Raw genomic sequence first — 17,500 nt, 5'->3', positions numbered from 1 at the left:
CATAGTTGGAAGGGACCTTTGAGGTCATCTAATCCAACCATCTGCTTAGGCAGGAAATCCTATACCATTTCAGACATTTGTCTGGGATGATCTGTTTTTGACAAACCTGTTGGCTTTTGGTTATGACTTTGTTTGGTTCTAGGTGTTCGCTGATTCATTGCTTGGTTATCTTTTCCATAATCTTCCCAGGTATTGAAGTCAGGCTGATAGGTCTGTAGTTTCCTGGATCCATTTTTTTTCCTTTTTGGAAAATCAGCTCTTTTCCAGTCCTCTGGTAGTTCCCCAGTGCTCCAGGATCTTTGAAAGATATAGTTCAGTGGTTTTGAGATCACATTTGCCAGTTCCTTCAGAACCTTGGGGTGTAATCCATCTGGTCCTGGTGGTTTGAACTTGTCTAGGGTGGACAGGTGCTCACTTACCATTTTCTTACCTATTTTAACTTGTGTTTCTAATCTGTTTTTTATGATACTGTTTTTGATAGGTTAGACTATTTTTTCCCTTTGTGTAAAGACGGATGCAAAAAACAAGTTAAGTTCTGCTTTCTCCATGTTGCTTGTCACCTTCTTGCCACTTTCTCCCATTAATGGACCAATCATTTCCTTAACGTTTTTCTTGTTTTTTACATGTTTTTTACTTCTGGTAAAAGTATGGTTGATATGAAAGGAGATAAAGATTTGAAAAAGTGGTATTGGTATAAACTAGATTTACCTAACTTTCCTCTTTCTTAATCTCCTGGCTTTAATTTAATTACTTACTACTAATTACTCTTCTTTGTAACATAATTTATTTAAAAGGTATCAGAGCGATAGGAATATAAGTGTAGATAATATGATAACAATAAAACAAAGATAACACAGATATCTGAATAATCTTAGTGAACTGTCTATAAACTAATTAATAGATTGGATAGTTTTAAACAACTTGCTGAAATGAGGTTCTGAATATCAATCTACAATACATAAAATGCATTTCTTAGAGATAAATTATGAAGCAAAACTATTTTTATTAATGAAAGTAAAACAGCACATCTCCTATGGGTTAAAATAGAAATAAATGACTCTAACTATGCAATTCACAATAGATAATTCTTGCATATCAAGCAATTTACAATTTTGGAAACCATGGATAATCTAAATAGCTCACTAACAATCCTCTGTAATGCTAGTATCAGACTACCCTTATTTAGACATTCTTCCTACAAATAACAATTTAAGGAATTTAGAGAATGGAGAGTCTAAAAAAATATGCAAAATGAGACATTTATTTATAGGAAAGAAAGCCATTTGTCTTAAAGAAATAGCCAATTAGGAGATACATGTATAGATCTGTATCTATAGAAGCATTTGAACAAGGAAACAAATAATTTCTGTTTACAGATTTTAAAAACTAAGTATTCTTTCATTAATCAGCACAAAGTGCATGTTATCAAAAAATTATTCCACTCATTTTTTAAAGAACTATTATAAATAATGATTAAAAAATAGGTTTACAAGTGGCACTAGAAATCAATACTTTATTTCTGTACAGAAATTTAACTAAGCTATTTTAAATTGCCAATGTGCTATAATTTTAGATGCATAAATATCACTCTTACTGAATGCATATAATCCCTATCCTCAAATAAAAATCTTAACAATTTAATAATATAAGTAGAAATAAATCAGGAGAAACAACAATAGGTATAAATAAACATAACCAGTATATCAATGTTGTTGAAAACCAAGTTATGGGTTAATGTGAAATAAGAACTCATACTTTTATTAGCAAGCTTGTTATGTAATGTTAATTTAACATGATTTTTTGTCCTTGCAGCAAATGTAAAGATAAACATATGGCTCTGTTTTAATTTAATTCCCCAAAGAGTTTTGAGCAAGCATCCTAGCATATGATGCAACACTGTAGTCTAAAATTAAAATGAATGCTTTTCTGGTTTGCTTATATTCAAGTTTTGTTACATTTGATATACTACTTATTCCATTGTCATACTATTTCAGCAGTTAAAATCTAATGGTTGAGGAATGGAAGGAAATACATATAAGTTTCATCTTCTTACAGAGCATCAGTAATGCTCTATTAAACAATTTTGTACACAGGTGTAATCCCAAATCTTGGTTTAATTGGATGTTGTACTGAAACCCAAATCAGTTGAAGTTTTTAGGGTTGATATGATATATAGTATTATAGATCTATATCTCTCTCTCTCTCTCTCTCTCTCTCTCTCTCTCTCTCTCTCTCTCTCTCTCTCTCTCTCTCTCTCTCTCTCTCTCTCTATATATATATATATATATATATATATATATATATATATATATATATATATATATATATATATATATTCTATTTTATGGTAGTGACTTATCATGTGACTTCATTTTTCATTCCAGTTTTCAGCAAAACTGCACCCATAGTAAACCATTGGTTTGCTTAAAGATCATGGCATTTGCTTGGTGACCACCAAATTCACTTAATGACTGCCACAAAAAAATTATAAAATTGGATGGGTTATATAACCAATCCATTTTACAATGGGTACAACATACGACTGTAATGGACAGGCTCCATTATGGTCATATAAATATATATGACATGATGTATGATAAGAAGGTACAATAAATATGATATATATTGTTTTCAATTAAATTATAATTATGTTCATCTTCAACTAATATATTGAAGGTATACAGTTTCCTTTACTATATATAACACAGCATTATAGTTAAAGCTAAAGAAGAAAGTTCTATGGATGGATTTATTTTAGCATACTTAAATATTTCCCCTTCATAGCCAGATGCTTATTTATGCAATTCCTGTAAGATAAAGATATATAAGCAATCCTGAAGTCCATTTAATGTTTTGCAATAGCTTTTCTCCATATTATCTACCTAAAGTAGAGCTCTTTTAATAAGTACAACATAGAATGAAGAGCTCCCGCAGGGAAGCCCATACAATTAAAAAATGAAATCCTATTAAGTCTAATATATGTGTATATTTTTAAACATGTATAAAATATACACATATATTTTGCTGTTGAATTTTTATTTCTAGTTTCATTTAGACTATTTGTACTTGAAAGGAAGAGGATTTTGATTTTATGGCAATTTCCTTTTATATAAGAAAGAAATAAAAAACATACATTCATACATACATACATGCACATTACATGCACACATACATGTACACAAATACAGTACACATCCAGCTTCCCCATCAATGTCAATCTAGGGTTGCCAACTCAGATGATATTGATCCTGGAAATTCCTCTTTTAGCAATAAAAGTGTGCATGTCACAAATTTATACATATACAAAGAGAGAGAGATCTAAAAATTAATTGCATTTAACATACGGGGCCCAATTAATAAATAAATTCCCAAGGCAGAAATGTATCAACCTTTATGACAACTAGACTGCCTCTCATAGAAATACACCAACACACTTCTCTTTCCTTCTTTCATACGAAAAAGCAAGAGGGAAAAAAATGGATTGAGATGAAGCAAAAAAAAAATTAAAATTAGGCAAAGCCCAAAGAAACAGATTTACCAAAGCAAAGTTAACTAACTTTTCCTCTTTCCTTTATTAAACTCTTAGGAAATTGTTTGAGATCTAACAAGTGTTTGCTTTTTAATATTATATACTATTGTTTATAATTTATTGGATGAAAAAAATTGTACTTAATCAACAGGACTGAGATGTACCTCATTAGCTGAAAGACAAATTGGGAGACAGGAATTCAACTCTAGTCTAGACACAAAATTTACTGTCAGAAGTTTATAGTACTAGATTGGGCTTGAAATAGTCATCCCTGGTTATAAGCTTTGAAATCTGAATAGTTAGACAGTATGAATAAGAAAATAGTATTAAGGAAAAAAGTTATAGTTACAGCACAAGAATTCCAAACATTATCTTTGTTTTGAAATGTATCTCTGTATACCCAAAATAGTAAATGTCTCTCTTCCAATCTTTTTGTGGACATATAGCAGAGCACAAGTTATACCTGGATATGTTTATATAACAGTTACCAGTCTACTTATCAGTGTGAGAATTTATTTTCACAATTGCAATAATCATGAAAACATTTGTGTTTGTTGTTTGGGGTCCTGAATTTAATACTGAATCTAAAAGGCAAAGAATGTGCTTGCATAGCTAAGGATACTGAATTAACTGCATCATTCCTGAACATGTTAGATCTGTCTAGTGTGAAACATATTCCTGTTTAGATTATTGCAATGCGTACCTTTGCATACCTATAAACCTTTGTAGAAATGCATCATAACTACCAGAAAATAAACAGTGTTTTCTATGAGTACATAAGAAATCTTTTTCCCTGCCCCCCTTTCTGGACCATAATTATCTTTTTAAATGCTAAGTTTGTAATTTTTAAAACTCATACCTGCAAGATAATAAACTTCAGATGAAAAGAAAATAGCTGTACATTGAATATCCAATATGTCATTTTAGCAGTGAAAATTAAATTGGTTAATTTTTAATTTAGTGAAATCAATAAATTACTTTAGAGAAAACCTAGTCTTGCCAGATTTGAAAAAAAACTCTTGAATTATAATTTTAGTCTGTACATTCTTTTATAGACTAATTCAGAGGTCCCCAACCACCAGTCCATGGACTGGCAGCGGTCCGCAGCATGCCAGCAACTGGGCCTTGCAAGCAAGCAAAGCCCCATCCATGAGATACAAGCATTACGCCAAACCATGCCCCCTTGGGTCTCTCCATGGAATCGGTCCCTGGTGCCCATATTACCTATAGTGGAACTACAGAACAGTCCAGCTTTCCTCTGGTTTGATACCCTTTCCTATATTTGACATCAGCTCAGAAAATTCATAGTGAGATGACCAACATTAAATGGTTAATTAATCTTGGTTGGAGCCAAGCACTTCTTAAAAACCTCCCTCACATTATTTTAAAGCTTAGCTCCTCTTTGAATGCACATTTCTTTCTTTATGTCCAGTAGCATCAGTTAATAATTTGGATCATTCTGATTACATAGTTTATTTTTAAAGTCAAATATTTATTATTTCACATTATTTTTTAGAATTTTATTTTTAGTACACTTTTAGTGACTTTAATTAATAAATAAATCATCATCCTTGGAACACTACTTAGTTAAAATTATTCTGGATTTGAATTCTACTTCTCAGCAGCAGTTCCATGAATAGAATATTCTTAACGTGAACTCCTACTACCATTTCTATACCTCCACAAATGCACACATGCTGTCATGTACACCTGATACCAGTTCCTATATAAGCCATCTACCAAAAAGAACTTTTTTATTTTATAATAACTCCCACACATTGGAGTGGTTTTGATTTTTAAGTAGCAATCCTACTCTTCCAAGGACTGTAACCATATAATTTGAGAAACATAAAGGCTCTCCAGAATAAACAAGTAGAAAAAATGTGTCTGCTGCAATTACAAAAAGAAGGGAAAGAAAATTGAGAGCAAAATTAAAAGCATACCTTCTCTGATAGCTGTAAATGGAGCACCTTCTTCTTCTTGAAGTCTTATTACTTTCAGTGCTACTAACTTTCCATTTACTCTGGAATAAAAAGAACAAAATACAATTAGCACTTTAGTAGACTTTTCTATTTGCAGCACACAGAGCTTCTTATGATAAAGACTGTTATTCTCCACAAAAACAGCACATTGTCATTTTTAAACCATTTTTTAAATGTAATCTTGGGTATTTATTCCAATTATACTGTGGCATTTTATTTGATGGTTTAAACTTAAACGGACATTCATCACTTATTAACAACCAAAATAGAAATAATGTCTACATGGGCTTTTATTGGCCTCAGTAAGCTTATTCTCCAAACTACTGAATTAAGATGAAACAGATGTAAGAATTATAGTTGCTTTGTTGGTTCAATTATACTAAGGCTCATGGTTCATCCTGTCTGAGTTTAAAATGGGAACATCCATCAATATCCATTATTTATAATTTTTGTCATTTCCTGGGAACAGAACAAACCTGCTTATCTCTTTTATGCTTGGTAATGTTTCAGAATATATTATTTTATTGTGTTTTTTTCTGTTTTGTTTTTGCATTTAATATTGCACTGTTTTCAAAAAGTGTCAATTATGGTCATTATGCTGTTTTTGTATTTTTGTACTTTTAGATTATTCATTAGTAAATAAGACAAAACCAAAAAGATATTTTTATTTGTATTCACAATGCATTTGTATTCTAAATAATTTTAGGTTGCTTCACAACATAGTGTCCCTGTGCTACTAGGAAGGTGGGGTCTTATGAGTATAAAAGTCATGGATAAACCCAGAGAATCCAGAAGTACATCAGTAAAATGGCACCCAAAATTGAGTTGCAGAGAGAACTTCTAGGGCAGCAACAGACATGGGAAGAAAATCAAGAAGAGGAAGTGCCATGGCAAGATGGAATGTACCACCAGCTGATATAGCAGACATTGGAAAATCCTATCAGTGGTTGGAAAGGGCTAGCCTGAAAGACAGCACTGAGGCAATGATCACAGGAAGACAAGAACAAGCACTAAGCACCAGATCCTAGAAGTAGAGGTTTACCATACTTGCAGGACTCAAGGTACAGACCACACAGACAGACCTCAGAGATAGTTCAGGATGTAAGAAGGATGTAAGAAGCAGGCAGGATGTAAGAAGCAGGCAGGAATAGCACACAATGAAAGGCACAACCAAGTAGCTGGCACTGTACACGGGAACTTCACTTTAACTTACTAAAACAAACAACTTTTAAACATTTCTCAATCTAAGAAGCATTTCCAAGTTATTAGCTCCATTAAAATTATAATTTCAATTGTTAAACTTTCAAGCAGTTAATTATTTTTACAATATGTATAAGATTTTGATATCAGGTTGTTCTGAGCCTAGAAACATACACAACAGTAGATTCAATTGAAGCAAACCATTTTTGTCCATTTAGTGATAATTTGATAACTTCAAATTGTCAACAAAATCAGTTAGTTTAATTAGTTAAATTAACATGTTCTACAGATAGAAAAATAACATTTAGCAGAACATAATAGACTCTGTACTATAAGAAACATTTTCAAAAGAAATCAACTGTAGATTATAGGTTTCAAACCTACTGATTCCAAAAGCATATTGATACATACACAAACAGCCAAAGAAGACCAAAGAAGAGAATTTGGGAGGCATAGATGAAAAATATTGAAAATAATCATGCCAATCTCATTGGGTTTAGATTTAAGCCCATTTAGTATACCCGATTTTTAATATGAAGTTTTAGTTTAATACTGTGCCACCTCCGAGTCACTGTTGTGGTCCGTCAGCTGCCAGCAGAGTCAGATGAGGAGGAGGAGGGAGAGGGGGAGCCTGAGTCAACATCGGAGCCTTTGGAAGGCTCTGATGAGGCAGAGGCAGATGCAGAGCCAGGGCCATCTTTCTGCACCCAGGCGGAGAGGGATCTGTCTTCGGGGCCTGAGATGGTGAGGAGAAAGAAAGATGGGCCCCGTCCCAGATGCATGTATATGTAGAGAGGAGAGGAAAGCAACGGAAGGCAATAAGCCGGCTCTCAGGGGAAAGAAGAAGGAGACGTTAGCCAGCACCTCCCTGGCTGGGAAATAAATAGTAGGGGTTTGGGAGCGGCCTGTTGTCGCAGACAACCATTCGTTTTCCCAGACACATCGATCAAGTCAGATTCTTTTGCCAAGACCCAGGTTGGTCAGGACTACTTGCTCTGTATTTGAGGTGCCAACTGTGTCTCCCTACTGGGAACTAATAGACAGTGCATTTGCTTCATATAAACAGAAACAGTTCTTGTCCTGTTTCAGAAGGGGAAAAGACTTTCCTTTGGGACTACTTGCTTTGGTTTTGCCTACCCAACATGAACAAAGATTGTTCCTGTCTGGTTTAATAAAAGGGGTTTGTTTACTCACAAGTAAGCAGTTTCTCATTACTTGCAAGGGCTGGGTTAGAACAGTCACAAAGTTATTAATATTTTTATTAAAATGTTACTTTAATATCTACATTAAAATTATTTTTCCAAAAAATTTATTTGACAAAATCTTAAACATGTGAATGTTACAAATATACTTACTTGCTTTTCCCTTTGTACACTGTAGCATATGAACCTTCACCCAGTTTTTCCAGTTTTTCATAAGAATCAGCTTTTCCAAATTTGGGACTTGTTGGCTGCATAATATATTAAAAAAAAAGTATATCAATGTTTATGCACTCATAACTTTAACCTTTAACAAGTATCATGAAGGCCAAATATGATTACTGAATCTAATAAGATTATACCAGAGATATTTAATGCTTGATGATTCAACATTCTGGACAGTTTGTTATTTGATCAGTAACCCTCTATCAACTGAATTCAGAATTATAAAAGGCTTAATTCACAGAACAACAAAATCTGTTGCATATTAGCCAATGCTACCAAAATAAATGAAATATAGTATCTTGTAGTCAGGAAATCCAAAGTTTAAGGATCTCCTATAAGGAAGCAATTGAATTTATTTATTTATTTATTCAATTTATATACCGCCCTATCTCCCTTACGGGACTCAGGGCAGTGAACAGGCGATACTAAAAACCACAATAATAAATAAATAGTTTCTGTTCTAAAATCAAATTAAATAACAGGCCTGTTCTAAAAACACCCCATACAAAAAACCCCACTAAAACATAATCAAACTAACTTTTTACTGTACAAAATGCAATTATTTTCATTTTATATTCATCATATCTATATATAACTGTAAAGTTGATAGTGAAATAACTCAATAAATAAAATCTCACTGATATAAGCATTCTTCCTATTTAATGTACTTGCCTATAGTTCATCAAATATACTGAAATGTAACCCAACATATAACATCATACTATAGCTCCTCCTTAGTTATCATTCATCATTAAGCATAAATTCCAGGTCAAAATATTTATGAAATATATAACAAAAAAGTGAAGATTTTAATGCCTTCTTCCTTACAATAAAATATGATAAATTGGACTTCTGAAAATTTCTATTATTAATCTAAGTTATATAAAAATTAAATACTTACAGTATATTTGCTACAGATTTGCTAATTATACAAATCATGATCTAGATGAAAAATTCATAATTTTGTATTAATTGCAAATTAATTTCCTTCTAATTATTTCTTTCTAAGATAGTTTGGAGGATTTAAGAGATTTTCTTCGATAATAGTTTATATAGCTTTCAAGTGAACCTCAAATATTAAATAAAATTAATTATACACAAGAAATTTAATAAACTTTAACAATTTGCAAAGATTGAAATATCCTTGATAATATGTCCCTCGTTATAACATGTCCCTTGTTATTAAAAAATTATATTCTTGTAATCCCTGACTGTGGACCAAATTGCCAATATCTGGGTCCAGCATCAGAACCAAGTTATAATCCTTAATCCAGAGCAGCAAGTGGGACTGTATCTTCCTGTAGAGAAATACAGAGATATATATGAAGAAGATACACAGCAACCATTAGGAAAATGTGAATTTAGCCCAAAAAGATAGGAAGGGATGAAAAAGAAATTTGGTCTGGGGTTTTTTGGTATTAAATGGTGAGAAAATGAAATGCTATCAGGCTTTCAAGATTGTTGTCAGTCCTATGATGTAAAACAGGTGAGAAAAGACACACTACCAATAAATGCTAGAACTTTACTTTATTGATATAGGCTATAAAGCACTTGAAAAAAAGATACTAAGATATTAAGTAAGTCTATGCCTACAAGAATTGAGCAGGCAATGACTTTCCTGTGACATTTACCTGAAGCAAAAGCTGAACTTTGAAGAAGAGGAATGAAAAGAGTACAGTAGTTCTCAACTTACAACAGTTCATTTAGTGACTGCTCAAAGTTACAATAGCAGTGAAAAAACTGACTTATGACCATTTTTCAAACTTTCGACTGTTGCAGTATCTCCACGGTCATTTGATTAAAATTCAAATGCTTGGTAACTGGTTCATATTTATGACAGTTGCAGTGTCCTGGGATCATGTGATCAGCTTTTGTAAACTTCTGATAAGCAAAGTCAATGGGAGCCAGGTTCACTTAACAAATCGTGTTACTAACTTAACAACTGCAATGATTCACTTAATAACTTTGGCAAGAAAGTCATAAAATGGGGCAAAACTCACAACATTTCACCTAGCAACCTAAATTTTGGGACTCAATTGTAGTCGTAAGTTGAGGACTACCTGTATACAGGCCTTAGTGTTGGAATTAATTCATGAGAATATCATGGGTAGCAAGAAAAAAAAACAATTATTAATTCAACCCAGAATTCTCACTTCAGACACAAATGACCAGATTTAAATTATTACTTGGGATACATAATGCAAAGACCTATCTCTTTGAAAAGTCTATAGTGCTAGGAAATGTAGAAGCAAAAAGAAGAGTATACCGACAAGGAAGTGAAAGGATTTAATTATAGTAGACACAAATGTACAGTTGGAAAACTGAAGGATTAAAGTTGGAAATAAGTGGACATGGAGAAAATCTGTCTATGTAGTCACTAAATTGATCCTTACTTGATAGCACATAATGATAACAGAATTTAATTCTTATTCCAATCCATTTCAATTTGCTGATATCTAAGACACTGTATATAGTTGCTTCACTTCATTTTTCACTATGTGGAGCTTTCCTATGTTCATGCTATTAATATTCCATGTTCCCACTTAATTCTATCTTTGCTTAGGATTACCTGTTCCTTCATGGCAACATCAGCAACCAGATGTCCTAAAGGCTTTAATCTAGCCATGCCATAAACAACATATGTAATATGAAAGAACGAAGGCTCCTGCTTGTCATGATCAATTGCTTTACTGTGTTTATTTTATTTTTTTTGTAAAATACAGTAATGGTTTACCACAGTCCTCTCCCATAACAGGATGCCTTTCCTGTTGTTATTAAAATGATAACCCACCTTAAGCACCTTCCTATATCATTGCTGCCCAATATACATTCCTGGACAGCTGGGATAACCATCATATCTTGGGTAACCTTGCAGCAACTACATACATGGAATTGCCCAATGTGACCTCTGAACAAGGTAGACAAATACACAGTGGACTTCACCTCATCAAGACATACACATTCCATGTCTCCACTCTATAGGCACCACATTTCACCAGTATAAAGTAATCCCTATATCCTAATAGTGACACCACCACCACCACCCCCGTTATAGCAAAAAGAAATAATTTCTCCAATTTTCCTAACTAAAGAAAAACTATTAAATATAAATCAGATTAAGCACAATAAAATTAGAACCACATAAACTAATTATATGAAAAAAATTATAACATATCTTTTTTAGGCAACTCTAATAAGATATCAAAAAATCCAAAAAGAATTACCCAGAATAATGTATACCATTAATCCCTGATTGAATAAACCAGTTGCAATCTTTTTTTTTCTTTTCAATAAAAGAGTCTTTCTATGCAATCCATTCAGATGGTTAATAATCCTTATTACAAATTTCTTTAGCACCTTAAACAATCTCTTTTGTAAATCCAATAAAAGGAAATTATTCCAATTATTTTCTGGGATTCTCATTTTTATTTTTTTATTTTTAAAACCTCATCCAATGTACCTAGCAACAGATTTTTATTCAAAATGTTTATATTCTTCTTATGTACATTTTCCTGGGTATCTTGTTTTGATATCTTCATTCGGTAACAGACTGTTCTCTAGATGAAAATTTCCATTTCTTGAAGCAGATATCAACACAATTCTTCAAAGATGTCTTAAAACACTTATTATAAATTACTTGACTTCAAACTCATTTTTCTTTCTCACAAACTTACATTTATTTTATTGAAAAATAGTGTCAAAATCTTAATATTCAAAATCCAAAGCTTTTTAACCCCTAGAACTTTTGGCAGCCAAACCTTTTCTTACTTTTTGCTGTTATATTTTAAGTTCTTAGGAATTGTAAATTTTCATATTTTTATATTGAAGATTAAAAACATTTACTCAGGGTTTCCAATCTTGTCATTCTGAAGGTGTCTATATTTTAAATCCATTAATATGTAACTTCCAAAAATAGTTAGCAAGGGAAATACACAACTTAGTTGCCACAAAGGGCTATAATATGTAGGTTAGAGGGAAATGGTGAATTCCTCAGTCCTCCCACCACCCAAAATTGCTGTATTGCAATCTCTTTGTGAGGAAAAGGGATGACCATAGAGAAACAGCTTGGGCAATAACCAGTAATTCTCTTTCATTCAGAGAAAATGGAATCCATCTGCTTTAGCTCCCTTGTACAAGCCTGCCAATCATCAGTTCTGCTTGTCTTTAGAACTATATTCAGTCAGCCATTTTCCCCTGGAAGCATAATTAGTATTTAGAACTTCGGTTGATAACCCAGAGAGCAGAAGTTTTATCAAGTTGACAACCAAAAGATGATCTTATCTACTTACTCTAAACTCAAACAGATTCTGTACTGCATTTTTCTGATTTTTCAAAAGATTCAGCTATCTGATTCAAATGGCTAGATGACCCATCAATTACAAAGCAGGAAATGGAAGCTGACAATTCTGGATTTGAATTAAAAGGGTCAACTGCTTTTCCTGAAGATGAAAAGTGGATACCATGTTGTAAGGTGGGTTCCATGTTTTAAGAATTAACAGTGTCTCCCATTAAAAAAAAAGAATGCTATTGTAATGCATTTTTCATCTCAGAAAGTCTCTGGGATATTTGTTAGTGTTTCAGAGAGAAGTATAGATGAATATATTCAGCAAACAAGATATTCAAGAATTCTTTTCATTGGAGGGGAAATTCTCAAAATATACAACAGAAAAATTCACAAGTACAACCTGAGAATTCTAAATAATTCTTTGTTTTTTTCAATTATTTAGACCGTTTATATTCCAACTTTAACATTAAATGGTTCTTTTATGGACATTTTCAAGGTTTAAAAGACGAGATGGGGGAAAGAAAGATCTGACCATTTTGTTTTGGTATGAGCTATCACAAGATGTATTTATTTCAAACACCACCGAGAGGGTACAGTGTAACTTAGATCTGTTGAAAAGTAGGTCTTGAAGCAATATTCTGAGGTAAAAACTATATCCCTCTCACTTTAGAAAATGTGCTATTAGGTGAGAGAAAGACCTATTGCTAAGAATGAGTTGTTTAATGAGGAAGAGTGGAAATACAGGATGCAAATACTTGAAGAAATAAGAGCTTCATAAAAGGCTATTTCCTGATGAAAGAAAGGAGTTTCATTGAAAATAATGGTGCACTCTATTTCCTCAGTTTATGTGGTGTATTTCAGCAAGTCTCTCAAGTTCAGAGAGAGCAAATTTGTCCTCTTTGGATCCAAGAGTAGTATGATTCATTTAGTTCAGAACAATTTTGCTTTACATATCTTTCTATCAGACTAAGAATAATTTTGTTTCCATCACCTAGCATAGTACACAATCAGCAATTGAAATTTGAAAGAACTAAAATACCCAATTCTAAGAACAAAAGCTCATTTACATACAGTTAGTACATAAGGCTTCCAACTAATTTTCTTGCCAAACATACCCAACCATAAGAATATTCAATCAAATAATAAAGTAATTACAAATCCTGTACCCTGCACAGCAAGAACCAAATCATTAAAGCCAGAGAGGCTACTCTTAGTTTAATCTGTGAAATTACTTACTACTGTACACATATACATCACTGAAGACATGTTGTGAATGAAAAGAAGAGTTTTTAAATTTGCTTTGTACAAACCAATACCCCTTGAGAGAGGGGTGGCAGGCAGGCAACCTTTATTGTCATATTTTATTGTGGGCACACTGGCACACATTAAAAATGAAATTTTGTTGCTTGATCTCAAAGGTGTACATATACCTAACACATATGTATGTTACACTTTTGAGACCAAGCAACAAAAATTCATTTTTTTCATAACAACAGTAAATATAAGTAAAGTTAATTACTGTTGCACCAAATCCAGATTTAATTATGCTTAGAGCTGATTCAAATCAGAAAGTTCTGTGTGTTAGAGTAATAAACCTAGAAACAAAGAAGGAAGACAGTTTTTAATGGTTCTTTTAAAAAGTCAGAGCAATTATGTCTTTTCCACATGGATGGTAATATTGACCACATTTGTGAATCAGAAGATCATCATCTAATAATCAGTGATGAAACAGCATAAACCCCATTTCAAAGTAGAGTACGGATTTCAAAGAAAGCAGCATTGTTAAAAAAAATCAAACTTATATTCAGAAATCTAAATTTGCATCTAGAATACACAACTGTACTACTTTAGCAGTATCTGTTTTGCTACTTTTTCACCAGTTATATAAATCTACTTAAAGTTGCTCCATATGAGAAGATCCTTTGATATCACAAGATAGTTACCCAACCAAGCAAAAAGTCCTTTCAAATACATAATTTCCATTTTCCTCAAAGTAATGCCCTCCTTCCACAGTCTCAAATGAAGTCATTTCCTATTTAGACATAACCTGATGGCTACAGGTTGATATAACACTCATATTATACTGGTTCATTCCCATTATAAGTTTTTTTACTTTCATGTAGGTAGCCCTTTGCTTAGTGACTGTTCAAAATTATGATGGACTTTCCTGGGGGACTTATTACCAGGTTCTGACCCCTCCCATGGTCACCTGACCGTGTTTTAGGATGGTTTGTCAAAATCTGACTTTTATTTCTGGTTTTTGGCAAAACTGGCTCATAGCAAATCATTGGTTCATTTAATGTCAGCCGCAAAGGTCATAACATTGAGCTGTGACCCGATTTGCAAACATCAAGACTTATGACTGTGATGGGCAGTGTCCATTATAGTTATAGATGAGAACTATCTGCGTTTTTAAGTTATTTAACTTTCTTAACATACAGTATTAAAAAAAAATCTTTAAACTTAAAATGAAAACAAAATGCAACCCCAAACTAAACATACAAACTAAGAAAGAAAAGGAAAAATAAAAAAACTAGCTTAGGCTTATCAATAGTCATTTGTTTACTAATGTACCACTATAATATAATCAATACAAAATATTTTTGTAAAATATCACAAAATTCTAAGCGGCTTTAGTCAGTAATGATTCCTGATTACTTCCTGGACAAGTTCCTGTAGTTTTATTTATTTATCAAATTTCTACACTACCCATCTCACCTGAGTGATTCTGGGCAATTTTCTTAACAAAATTTTGGAAGTGGTTTGCCATTGCCTTCTTCCCTCAGGGCTGAGAAGATTTAACTGGCTCAAAGCCTAAGGAAGGACAATTCTTGGTCTCCCAGTTTTTAGCTTGATGCCTTAACCACTGCATCAACATGCTTAAGTTGTGAAGTCAGCACCTCTGTTATGATTTGGGAAGGAAGGAAAAATCCTTAAAATTGTAATTACATAACAACTGGTTTAGAGTCATGAACCCTTCTTCTGTCCAAACTTTCCAATAGAGTTTTACACCAATTTTCAAAGTAGAATTTTTCAAAAGAAATATTTATAGATTATCAAAACTAAATCTATATCCCCATATATTCAAAGAGTCTACTTTTATAGCTTTGATTAATATTAATATAAGCTACACTTAAAACTTCTGTAATAAGAGTCTCCAATGACCTTGAACTATTAATTTAAAAATTAAACTATTTTATTTTAATAACGGTATTTACTTGAAAAAACATTGACTTTTTAAAAATAGACATACTTTCAGAGGATCACTTGTATTAAGCAACACTGCTATTAAAATATCAAAATATCTAAAACTTGTTTGAAGAATTTAAAAGAGACAAATACAGCATGCCTAGACTCACAGAACTAGGACTGGAATGTCGTCTGATTTTAGGAGATTCCTTCTCAGTTGATGAAGATTTGAAGCTAATGCAGGCGTTGTTCTCTGAATGCACCCTTTTTACTTGACTATTTGGCTTCTCAAATGGGTCAAAAGTGCTTTGTGTCCTCTGAACTCTGACTTTTTTGTCTTCTGGAATTGTGTCCAAAGGTTTGATCACAGAATCCATTCCTTGGCAATTCCGTGTGGACATCTTTGTGACGCATATCTAAGAAAAGGAGACAAAATAGTTATTAAATGCTTATTTAATTTGCTAAAATACTTTTATGGCAGGTTAAGAAAAATAATATACTCCTACATTCCATAACTCTATATGGGAAGTCGACTTAAAACCACAATTGAGTCCCAAATTTTTGTTGCTAAGCGAGACATTTGTTAAGTGAGTTTTGCTCAATTACATCCTTTCTTGCCACAGTTGTTCAGTGAATCTATCTTCCCCATTGGCTTTGCTTGTCAGAAGGTTATAAAAGGTAATTTTGACATGTGACCATGTGGAGGTTGCAATGGTCATAAGTTCACTTTTTTCAGTGCCTTTGTAACTTTGAATGGTCACTAAATGAATGGGTGTTAAGTCAAGGATTATCTGTATAAGATAATTCTGAATTAAAATGTGTATACTTTAATGACTACAAGGTCACTTAGAATGAAAAAAATGGCTTCCAAAGAAGTAAACATGTTGGAAAACTGGTAACCACAGGTCAAATAAAGCATTTTGACTTTTATATGCAAACTTCTCCCCAGTTTTTCATTATATTAAATGAAATCACAAACTTAGCAAACATCTGAATTGACCCTTTAGTTTTCTACAATTAAAAGTTAATAAAATACTATTATCTTGAAAGTTCTAAATTCTAATTCACACATATCACATTGAGTGGTCGGTGCTCTCTGAGTTTGGTTGTTTTTTTGCAGACATTTCATTAACCTAATTAGATAACATCATCAATGCTAGTAAGGAATGTTATTTGCTGTCAGTTTATATTCTGGTGTCTTGTCTTTCTGGGTTGGGGTGGTCTTAGGAATTCTTTGGCTGGGCTTTTCACTAATGGCTCTTTGGCAGTTTCTTGGTTGGGGTATTGCTTATTTGATTGTTGGTCTGAAGTTGACGCTGGAGTTAATCTATGCTGATTGGAATGCTGATTACTGTGGGAGAGGTGCTGGAGTCCTTTTCTCTTTTGGGAGGTGGTTGATTGTCTCTATGTATAGATGTTGTTAATGTGTATGGGTGTATATATATATGTGCGCTCCGGATGGGGAGGATAGAAAGGGTTCCCCCCACCTGGAGGGCGGGGGTAGAGAATAGCTGCGATAGAAGGCGTAAAACACTTAAAGGGGCCTCTTACATTGGAGTAGGCACCTTGCCCGTAACACGGCAGGAACAGCTGGGTCCATTAACATGTAGCAGGAGCAGTTGATTTGTGCTGGGTGGTGGTGTGAGAGTGCGTGCAGATAGCGATTTGTGTGTGTTTTCTTCTGCACGCACTAACACACACAAATCGCTATCTGCACGCACTCTCACACCACCACCCAGCACAAATCAACTCCGTAGCCAAGACACTCATCTCCAGAACAAAACTCTTAGCTGATGAACAACACCTAAAAACCGAACTACACACTCTCACTAATGTACTAACATCCAATGGATTCCAAAGAAATAAGATTACCAACCTAATCCAAAAAGAA

General features: G+C 33.1%; 1 protein-coding gene across 1 annotated transcript in view; it reads right to left on the bottom strand.

Moving 5' to 3' along the window:
• The window catches only part of CDK14 (cyclin dependent kinase 14), a 197,176-nt gene that overhangs the window by 112,209 nt on the left and 67,467 nt on the right, over positions 1-17,500 (bottom strand). Inside the window, exons 3-5 of the mRNA XM_015815272.1 lie at positions 15,780-16,025; positions 8,067-8,161; positions 5,473-5,552 (exon numbers count right to left, since the gene is read on the bottom strand). Coding sequence (XP_015670758.1) covers positions 5,473-5,552; positions 8,067-8,161; positions 15,780-16,025 — 421 coding nt within the window. The remainder of the gene's footprint in view (positions 1-5,472; positions 5,553-8,066; positions 8,162-15,779; positions 16,026-17,500) is intronic.

The sequence above is a fragment of the Protobothrops mucrosquamatus genome, unplaced genomic scaffold (assembly GCF_001527695.2).
Source record: "Protobothrops mucrosquamatus isolate PMUCROS unplaced genomic scaffold, P.Mucros_1.0 scaffold332, whole genome shotgun sequence".
NCBI classification, from domain to species: domain Eukaryota; kingdom Metazoa; phylum Chordata; class Lepidosauria; order Squamata; family Viperidae; genus Protobothrops; species Protobothrops mucrosquamatus.
This window is presented reverse-complemented; position numbering and strand designations above follow the sequence as displayed.